Below are 11389 nucleotides of genomic sequence, written 5' to 3'. Positions count from 1 at the left end.
CTCCCAATCCATACAGGGGCCTCACCTCCCAGTCCATACTAGGGCCTTACCTCCCAGTCTCTACAGGAGCCTCACCTCCCAGCCCATACAGGGGCCTCAGCTCCCGGTCCATACAAGGGCCTCACCTCCAGCCCATACAGGGGCCTCTCCTCCCAGCCCATGCAGGGGCCTCTCCTCCCAGTCCATACAGGGGCCTCACCTCCAGCCCATACAGGGGCCTCAACTCCAGCCCATACAGGGGCCTCATCTCCAGCCCATACAGGAGCCTCACCTCCCAGTTCATACAGGGACCTTCACTCCTGCCCATTCAGGGGCTTCACCTCCAGTCCATACAGGAGCCTCACCTCCCAGTTCATACAGGGACCTTCGCTCCAGCCCATTCAGGGGCTTCACCTCCATTCCATACAGGGCCCTCACCTCCCGGTCCATGCAGGGGCCTCACCTCCAGTCAATACAGAGCACTCACCTCTCGTCCATACTTCGTGGGCCTTAACTGTAGTCCATACATGGGCATTTGCTCTAGTCCATAAAGGGAGCTTGCTTCCAGCCCATACAGAAGCCTCACCTCCAGTCCGTACTGGAGCATCATCTTCAGTCCACACCATTTGTCTGCTGCTGACGGCCATGCGTCTCACCAGTCATCTTGCCACAGAGTCCCGCTGTGGCACCACTCCGGACCTCAAAGAGGCCGTGTTGACACTGTCTGCCAGAGTTCTGCCCAGGCACACCAGCCACCTCATGGCCGATCGCCAAAGCCCAAAGCCACTACAGTCTCCACCACTGTCTCCATGATCAAGTTCCCTCAAGAAGGTCAGTAGAGAAACTACAAACCAGAAACACTTAAAAAAAAGTGACAATAAAGAAAGAAAATTCTAATTCTAATTCAATCATGTCCCAGACCAAGCCGCTTCCTGTTTCTCATCAGCGTATTCAGGGATGACAGAGTTAAAAATCACACAGAACCAGGTTATAGTCCAACAGGTTTATTTGGAAGCATCAGCCAGTGCTAGGAAGCTAGTGCTTCTGAATAAACCTGTTGGACTATAACCTGGCGTTGTGTGATTTTTAACTTTGTACACCCCAGTCCAACACTGGCACCTCTAAATCATATTCAGGGATGTTGTAACATAGCCCTGGAGTAGGTAGGACTTGAACTCATGCCTCAGAGAAAGGGACACAACCAGTCTGCAACAAGACCTCTCTGCTTCCCATTTATTTGTGCTCAGCCAATCAATACCCAGCACTTGCTTCTCTGAACCTCAGTTAAGGACAAGGCAATCTTAACAGTTTTTCCAGTAGATATTTTGGAATGTAGCCAAGAATGAAAAAAGCTACAAATCGTATTTTTAAAAACTGAAGACCTGTGCATCAATTTAAATGGGCTGAGAGAAATTAAGTGCTCAAGTAGGAGGAGAATGGTTTCACATTTCTCAATGCTTGCCTCTATTTGCTGTGTAAATACACAGCCCAAAAACCTATTATTATACCATGATAAATATCTCTCAGTACAGAGGCTGTGTCACTGGTAACTTGGTAACAATTGCCTTAAAGCAATGACAAAAGGCCCTTTACTACATGAGTAGAACTTTCAAAACCAGCTTCACTCAGTCTAACTCCAGGAACCATTTAACCCTGCCCACTCTCTGATTCCTTCAAGTTTCTTACCATGTTAACTTGGACAGAGACCACAGCTCCTTCCCCATTCTGAGATGATTACCTGGGAATGTCTTACCCAATATCAACTCTCACATATGAACAATATACATTCTTAGGATAGGCATTTACCAAGATGTGATTGAGCTACACGCCAAGTTACTTAGGCATATCAAGCCTTCTGCTTAGATCCTATCCCAAGACCTATCCCAAAAGTTAAATGAAGAGGGTTTCAGTTGGAGATGAGCTGAGACAATGGTGGAGTTGGGTAGTGTAGTGAGGATGGAAATAGGCATTCTTACTGATGGCATGAATACGCAGTTTAACTCAGGATTTAACCCTCATCACATGACACCATGGCACTAAAGTTGTGAAATTCTCATGTGATTGTCTGTGTCAAAGGCTGCAGAGAGGTTGTGAAGGATGAGGGAAGAGTCTTTACCATTGGTGTGATGATTGGGACAGGTGTGATAGGGCAATGTCAATGGGCTAACAGTCCAGTGGCTGCAGGCAAATCCTTCTGGACAGATGTCTTCAAATCCTACAAGACAGCTAGTGAAATTTAAAATCAAATTATACATCTAGATGCTTAACAAATATTTTAACAGTGATCACAAAGCCATTGTCCATTTTTGGTAAAGCACACCTTGATCATTTGGGAATGAAATCTGCCGTCCTATCCTGGTCTAGTCTATGACCCACAGCACTGCGGTCGGCTCTTAACTGCCCTCTGAAATGATCTAACCATTTGGTCTCAGGGCAATTAGGGATGGGCTGACCTCACCAGAAATCCCACAATCCATGAAAACATATTTTGACCAAATTATTTCAGTGCAGTGGTAGTGGTGGACACCAGGTTGGAAGCAGTCACACAGAATTGTGGGAATGGATTTGGGAGGTGACATCATGGGGTAAGGAAGATGGGAGAAGGGCAGGAGCAGGCAGGGACAGTGGAACCAAGTTGATTTCATACAGTCATAGTGCAATAAAGGCATACTGTACAGAAACACACTCTTCCATCTAACTGGTCCATGCCGACCAACTTTTCCAAGTTAAACTAGTCCCAAACTAGCCTGTATCTATCCAAATGTCTTTTAAAAGTTGTAACTGTACCTGAATTGAGCATTTCCTCAAGCAGGTCATTCTACATACGAACGATTCTTTGTGTGAAAACGTTGCCCTCAGGTCCCTCTTAAATCTTTCTCTTCTTGCCTTAAAGTCATGCTCTGGAGTTTTGATGGAAAACTCCACTCTAGGGAAAAGAACTTTGCTATTCACCTTATCCATGCCCCTAATGATTTCTTAACCTTCTATAGGGGCACCTTTCAGCCTCCAATGCTCCAGGGAAAATAACTCCAGCCTCTCCAGTCTCTGCTAATAACTCAAACCCTCCAGTTGTGGGCAACATTTTTGTAAATGTCTTCTGAACCTTCTCCAGTTTAATAAGAGCCTTCCAATAGCAGAGAAACCAGAACTGTACACAGTATTCCAGAGTTAGAACACAGAACATACAACATAGAACAGTACAGCACAGTGCAGGCCCTTCGGCCCATGATATTGTGCTAGCCTTCTACCCTACTTTAACATCAGACTAACCTACATACCCTTCATTGTACTATCTTCCATATGCCATCTTTGAACTCACCATGACGTGTTTTAGGATGGTATAGAGTGGGATGGTGGAGGGGGGTTTTCTCTGTAACTCCTGCTTGACATTCAATGTCATTACTAGTCTGATGCCACAACCAGCATCCTGACTGAAACCATTGCCCAGAAACTGAACAGGTCCTGTTGTTTAACTACAGTGGCTGCTCAGAAAAGTGAGAGACTATGAGGCTGACAATACCCCAGATGGCAGCCTTGTATGTTGGTACAAACCTTAATGGGTATTAATTGCAGCATCCTTCTGAGAATCCTCATCTGACATCAGTTGCAGGTACACATGACTCATAGGCGAAAGTGCATACTGCAGATGCTGAAGATTAAAATCAAGATTAGACTGGTGCTGGAAAAGCACAGCAGGTCAGGCAGCATCTGAGGAGCAGGAGAGTCGACATTTTGGGCAAAAGTCTTTCATCAGGAATGAAGAGCTTTTCCAGCACCACTCTAATCTTGACGCATGACTCATATCCAGCTTCATGAAGGACAGCCACCAACCACACCCCCCCCAACCACTCCCCCCCCCTCCCCGCCCACCCCCCAATCCACAACCCCACAGGATTTGCATATAAATCCTCCATGAAAGGGATTGGGTATTTATCGAACCATGACACACAATTTACTGTTTGTTTAAAACCCCTACAAAGGTGAACCAACATGTTAGACTTCACTGTTGGTATGACCAGTGTGGCTCATTCCGCAAACTGGTCTCGTTAGATGACCCCTTCGCTTCCCAGTCTTCTGATTTCGGCCTTTACTTTTGCCCATAAGACAAACGGCATTGAGCAGGCCTTACAGACTCAAGGGATTGCTTTCTGGTTGACTTGCCAGAAAACCTTCTCTCCTTTGATAGCCCCTGGACCTTCCTGAAAATCTTTCAGCATTTAATTAGGACTTCACTCAGGCAGCCATTTCCGAATGGAAAATTGTTGAGCCAATCCAAGTGAATCTTTCTCAACCAATTTTGCCCCATCAAGCTTGGGCCCAAATCGTTTGCTACAATTGGAGGTAATGGAACCAGCTGCTTCTTGTAAGAGAGGGTAACTGAAGTTGTAACTTAATCTGTAACGATTCCCTGGTGTAGGTTCTCAATTTAGCCGATGTCTTACACAAACGTTGGATTCCAGAGTGAATTTTGCTAAAGACAAGTCCTGCTATCACTGATACAGCCACTCTAGTGTCAACCTCCATTAGAACCAGGTGACCACTTATCCAGACATTTATTCTGATTGGTTCTGATTTGGATGTTGCTAAGCAATTCAACTGTATTAAAGCAGATGTAGGTGAGCTGTCCAAGGTATGCACCCTGCTAGATACTGCTGTGAGTTCTCAATAGACAATAGATAATAGACAATAGGTGCAGGAGTAGGCCATTCTGCCCTTCAAGCCTGCACCACCATTCATTATGATCATGGCTGATCATCCTCAATCAGTGTCCTGTTCCTGCATTATCTCTATAACCCTTGATTCCACTATCCTTGAGAGCTCTATCCAACTCTTTCCGAAACAAATCCAGAGACTGGGCCTCCACTGCCCTCTGGGGCAGAGCATTCCACAGACCCGCCACTCTCTGGGTGAAGAAATTTCTCCTCATCTAAATCCTAAATGGCCTATCCCCTATTTTTAAGCTGTGTCCTCTGGTTCGGGACTCACCCATCAGCGGAAACATGTTTCCTGCCTCCAGAGTGTCCAATCCTTTCTCTTACTCTACTCAGGTCTAGTGGGACTCCTCTGCTTGAGTCTACATACTGGCAGCAACTACATTAGCTTGCCAGTCTGGATCCTGAAGAAAATGTTAACCATTTGTCTGAGGTTTGGCATTGTTTTGGGGTTTTGCCGTGAGTTGATCTAAACTGGCTCTGGTCAGGATATGTCCGGGTGAGGCTATGCAATTACCTTCATTCAAATAGCGTTGCCCAAGCTCAGTCCACTTCCACCGGGACACCTTGTGACTCATATGCTCCACTTGCCCCATTTTCGAATGATTAAGCCAGTTGTTTCAAATCCAGTTGGGCTTCAGCTATATATGATTTTGCATGGTTCCATCATTAAGCCCACCGACCAAACTATCTCTAAGAATCTCATTAAGGGTGAAACCAAAGCCACATGTCTTAACCTAGTCAGAAATCCTGACACAGATTCCCCTGGTTCTCGAATTGCTGAGTAAAAATGATAACATCTCAGAATTAGAGGAGTCTTGGAGTCATAATATTCCTTAACTATGTCCGTCAACTGTTGAAATCTTTTAGTTTCTGGTACCTCGGGGAAAGTTAGGCTCCTATTAACTGAAGAAGCTGTGAGTCCACAAGATACCAGGGGAATTGCTCATTGTTTTTTAATCTGCCCCAGTGTTATTTTCCTGGAGAAAATAATGCATTCGTTCCACCTACTGGGCACAGATTTTGACGGCAGGATCAAATGAGTCAAGTTTCTGAAGTAACAGCATGATGCCACAAATGCTTACCCCCTCTCAAAGATAATTATTCCGAGCAAATTTTTTCAGGACCTTTTTTTGCTCTCGTTGCCACTCAAATAATTCCACAGAGGCTGGGATCTCGTCACCAAGTTACTCTGTATTAACACATGAACAGTCCTTAGTACTGCCTCATCAGAGCCAGCTCTCCAAGTGAGTAGAACCTTTGACACTCCTGTTTATATCTGTCAACCAGGGCTCCCTGATTGAACCAGGCTAACAGCCCCAATCACGGAACTCATATTCTATGACCTCGTTCCAATCACTACACCAATATTATTGCATTTTAATTTTTTTTTGCGTTAATGTTGCAACTTCGATACTTAGCCCCTTCATTCAAATCAATTAATTATGAGCACTTCCAGAATAAAAACATAGCATTCCAAAGATGTAGTTAACCCCCTCACTGAAGTATAAAGTCCTTCAGTTCGCTGTTGCAAGGACAGCTTTTAGTTGCAATCACTGAACACTTAGTAAAATGTTCTTTACACTAACGCCGTCATCATATCACTATGTTCGCAAGATTTTCAAACTCTGTAATCACAGCAATGCTTCAAATACAGGAATCTGACTGTTTCCTGACAGTGACCAAATTCCAGGCAAGCCATTCAGTGCTTTTTGTCCAACACACTTGTGATTTGAATACGCTGTGCTAAAGTTTGTTTTCTTTTCTTGTAAACCTGCCCAGCAACCGGAAGGTCGTCAGGAATATTTGCGCATGAACTGACTGCTGGGAAGGCTATCGTTTATTGTTGCTTCTGATTACTGTTGAAAAGCATACGTCGTACACTGCTCAGGTTTCAGTACCACCCAGCTCAGTGCCCTTTGCCCCAGACGGTGTGTATCACCAGAGCAGAGACTGCTGTAAATCTCCCGCATTGAACCTTGCAATCAGGGTCTCTCAAAGGAGAGGATTTATTACTCATCTCTAGGCCTCAAGCTCTGACCTGCACAGACATGAGCCAAAAGGGCACCTCCATTCAGGATCAGCTTAAGGTAAGCGGATTGGGGCATTGCTCAAGCTGTTTATTTTCATTAGTAAGCGCAAAGCGCACTAGCTGGAAACATGAGTGAGTGGCAGCTGTATTAACATTATGCAGACTTCAGTGTTCATGATCAGGAGATGAAGCCACTTTAGGAAGAATGTTATTTCAATACCGAACTTGTTAGAGAAATAGTGGGGGACATTAAAGAGGTATTTGAACATCGTTCAAGGAAGTTGCTAAGCGCCCCTGCTTCTTTTCTTTCCCTGGGTCCTAGCACTCCCCTGTGTCATAGGCAGGCCTACATACACAAAAACACACACGCAAACACACATACGCACCTACATACACACACACATTCACACATATAGACATACACATACACGCGCAACACATATAGGCACATGCTCACACACACATGCACATACACATGCACACATGCAGACACATACACACGTACACACACAACACACAGACATGCACGCACACACACAAACACAGACTCACACACACGCACACACACAATTAAGAACAGTAAGTTAATAAAATGCTTGACACATGAGTGATGCTGTAATGTAAAGGTTAATTTATTATTGTAGATACAATAATCCAAGGCACTAGGTATGTAATATCACAAAACTCCCAGAACCACTGAGAGAGGATTGTGTCGAGAAGCTTCATGTAAAACCTAGTCCTGTGGCTAGGTATAAGTTACTATGCTCACTGTGAGGTAATGCTGACTGACAGCCAAGTCCTCTTGCAAAGTGATTATCCCTAATACTGGACACAACAAAATGACAATCACAGCAAAATACAAGAACTAACATGGCAAGTTTCATGACTTTTCACAGGCCAGGCCACAGGAGTGGAGGGTTTGAGATTGTCTGAGCTGCTGGGTTGTAAGGTAAAGTCAGATTAGGTTTGTTCTTTCATTTATAGGCAGCTGTGATTCTGGGTCAGAGTGTGGTGGTGGAAAAGCACAGCAGGTCAGGCAGCATCCGAGGAGCAGGGGAATCGACATTTCAAGCATGAGCCCTTCATCTTGGTCAGTGGGATTCTGTTGCATTATCACATTATTCTGTTGTAATTTTGGGGAGGCAATGATGTGGTGGCATTATCACTGAACTGCTAATCCAGAGACTCAGGCAATCTTTTAGGGACATAGCTTTGAATCCCACCACGACAGATGGTGAAATTTGAATTCAATCAAAAATCTGAAATTAAGAATCTAATATTGACCATGAATCCATTGCTGAAGAGAAACGCATCTAGTTCATGGATGTTCTTTAGGGAAGGAAAATGTTATCCTTACCTGGTCTGGCCTACATGTGACTCCAGACCCACAGTGATGTGGTGACCCTTAACTGCCCTATGGGCAATAAATGCTGGCCTAGCCAGTGACACCCTCATCTGATGAATGAATTTTTTAAAAATTTAATCCTAGCCTGGACAGGCAGACTACATTTCAGACTGTGAGAAACCATCAAAGCATGCCATGTTCCTGTATAAAAGTATCCACTCCACCACCATTCCATTCTTATTTTGCTTTGTGAACTTCTCTCACTTTGTTCATCAAAAAGTTGACTGTGGGTACACATAAGGGGCCTAGTTATGTCTGTCCCGTTGTGGGATATGTGGAACATTCCCTGGTCCAGTCCTATTCTGGCCTTCACCCGCAACTCTTTCTCTGGTATATCAGTGACATCATTGGTGCTACTTGTTTTGCTCAGAAAAGTTGGAATCAGAAAAGTTTATTAATTTTACTTCCAATTTCCACCCTGTTCTCACCTTTACCATCTCTGACTTGCCCCTTCCCTTCTTTGACATCAGTTTCCATTTCTGGGGATCGACTGACCACTAATGTCCACTATAAAACCATCAACTCAGTTACCTGGACTATGCATGCTCACACTCTGCTCCCTGTAAAGACTCAATCCCATTCTCCCAGTTCCCCTGTCTCCATTGCATCTGTTTTGAAGATGCCTACTCTGACGAGGGAGCTCCAAAATGTTCACCTTCTTCCTCAACTGAAGATTCCCCGATACTGTTGCTGACAGGGCCATCAACTGGATCTCACCCATCTCCTGCACTCCGACCCTCACCTCTTCTCTTCCCTCCCACAGCAGTCATCAGGTCCCCCCCATTCTCCCCTACCATCCCAACAGCATCCATTGTGCCCATTACCACCACCTCAAGTGGGATGCCACCTCCAGACACACATTCCCTTCCCATCCCTTGTCAGCATTCAGGAAAGACCGTTCCCTTCAGAGCACTCTAGTCCACTCCCTCCTTCACTCTCAACACTCCCCTCCACAGCTCCACAGCACCTTCCCCTGCAATCACAACATGTGTAACACCCTGCCCATTTATCTCCTCCCTCCTCAGTATCCACGGCACAGACCCACCTTCCAGAGGAAGCAGAACTTTACCTGCACTTCTCACAATCGAGTCTGTCATATTCACTGCTCACAATGTGGTCTCCTCAACACTGGGCAAATGCAGCGTAGACTGAGTGATCCTGACCTTCTAGTTTCCTGCCTCTTTAACACCGCACCCTGTTTCCTGGTCAACATCTCTGTCTCAGGCTTGCTGCAGGGCTCCAGCAAAGCTCAATGATCAACAGCAGCTTGGTGACCCTGCAGCCTCTTGGAGTCAACATGAAGTTCAATAATGTTTGACTCAGATTCCATCCTTGTTCTCTACCCTAAACCCAGTCCTGCTATGGCATGGGCTGCTTTAAGCACAGTGACCCATTCTTACCTGCTCCTAGGCCCATTATCATATCATATAGAATCCCTACTGTGTGGCAACAGGCCATTTGACCCAACAAGTCCACACCGACCCTCCGAAGAGTAACCCACCCTTCCCCTGTTACTCTACATTTACCTCTGACTAATGCACCTAACGTTCACATCCCTGAACACTATGGGCAATTTAACATGGTCAATCCACCCTATCCTGCACATCTTTGGACTGTGGGATGAAACTGGAGCACCTACAGGAAACCCGCACAGGTGCGGGGAGAATGTGCAAACTCCACACAGACAGGTCCTTGGCGCTGTGAAGCAGCAGTGCTAACCACTGAGCCACTGTGCCACATATGGGCTGCTTTCAGTGCAGCTCACCTATTCCCTCCTACTCTTAACTCTTATTATCACTCATTCATTTTTCTTATAATCCTGGCCTGCTGTCCGTAATCTCCCTGTTTACCTGACCCTTTTATATACCTCTCTCTCTCTCTCTCTCTGGGCTCCAACTCCATCTATCCATTCACCTCTCCACCCTCACCCCTACCTCCCCCAATCTCCGCCAACCTTGTCTTCAGCATCATTACCACATTTGATGAGTTGCTATCATTCCTGATGAAGAGTCACTGGACTCGAAATGTTCACTCTGCTTTCTCTCCACAGTTGCTGCCAGACCTGCTGAGCTTTGCCAGGAATTTCTGATTTTGTTTCAGATCTCCAGCATCCACCGTCCTGTTTCGTTCATTATTATCATTGTCGTTGCAATGACTGCATCTTTCTTCCAATTAGTCAATGAGAAGAGAACTGAGGCTTTTTGTGAATCTGAGATCTGTTGTCACTAAACTTCACGACATCTGTCTCAACAGTCAATTCAGTCTTCATGGTATCTACTACGTGGGCAAATATAAGAAAGCACTCAGACCTGACTATTCTGGCAGTGATATTTAGTTAAGAAAGGCCAAAGGTCAATGTCCATTGAGTCTGGAATGGGCAGATTGTCTTATGAGAAATTGTTGAACAGGACAGTTTTGTATCCATTTGAGTTTAATTGAACAATAGGTGACTTGATTGAAATATATAAGATTGCAAAGTATTTTGACTGGCGGGCTTTGGAAAGGATGTTCCTAGAATCTAAAACAAGGAGACATTGCTTAAAAATAATGAGTGCATTCACGGCAGAGATGAGGACAATTTATTTTCTCAGGTAGGGTCATAAACCTGAAGAGGTTAGACATGCTGGGGTTATTTAGCTGAGAACAGAGGAGACTGAGGGGAAATATGATTGAGATGGATAAAATTATGAGGGGCATAGAAACGTTTTCCCATAGTGGAGGGACTAATGTCTGGGGCCATAGATTTAGAGGGGATATGAGGAAAGGCTTTGTTACCCAGAAGGTGGTGGGAATCTGGAACTCACTGATTGGGAGGGTTTGAGAAGCAGAAACCCTCATCACATTGAAAATGTGCACTTGCAGTGCCAAGGCATGTAAGGGTATGGGCCAAGTGCTGAACAATGGGATTAGAATATTCAGGTCCTTGCTTTTGGACCAGTGGAGAGATAAAGGGCCAAAAGGTCTTTCTCTGTGCTGTATCGCTCTATGATTCTCTTTGGAAATCTCTTCTTGTAAAGACAGTGAAAACAGAGTCTTTGAATATGTTTAAGATAGAGGTAAATAGATTCTTCATGAGGAAAGGCAGGTGAAAGTTCAGGAGGTTCTGCCCTGAAATTATATGTCTGTGAGTGACCTTTGCACTTAGGAACTCTCATGCAGCTGCTCCCTCCTTCTCTCTTTATAACTTCAAACAGTCTCTCACAAGTTCATCATCAACTGTCGACTAAACCTTTCTCCCAACCTTTATCTCCAATGTCAGAC

At 45.0% G+C, this 11389-nt stretch overlaps 1 protein-coding gene across 1 annotated transcript in view; it reads left to right on the top strand.

Moving 5' to 3' along the window:
• Positions 1-6524: 6524 nt before the first annotated feature.
• Positions 6525-11389, top strand: part of zgc:153372 (uncharacterized protein LOC767695 homolog) — a 42853-nt gene continuing 37988 nt past the window's right edge. The window contains exon 1 of the mRNA XM_060833233.1: positions 6525-6781. Within this exon, the coding sequence (XP_060689216.1) occupies positions 6743-6781 (39 nt within the window). The 5' untranslated portion in view covers positions 6525-6742. The remainder of the gene's footprint in view (positions 6782-11389) is intronic.

The sequence above is a fragment of the Hemiscyllium ocellatum genome, chromosome 12, assembly GCF_020745735.1.
Source record: "Hemiscyllium ocellatum isolate sHemOce1 chromosome 12, sHemOce1.pat.X.cur, whole genome shotgun sequence".
NCBI lineage: Eukaryota > Metazoa > Chordata > Chondrichthyes > Orectolobiformes > Hemiscylliidae > Hemiscyllium > Hemiscyllium ocellatum.
Note: the sequence above shows the minus strand (reverse complement) of the source record. Positions and strands in the feature narration are given on the sequence as shown.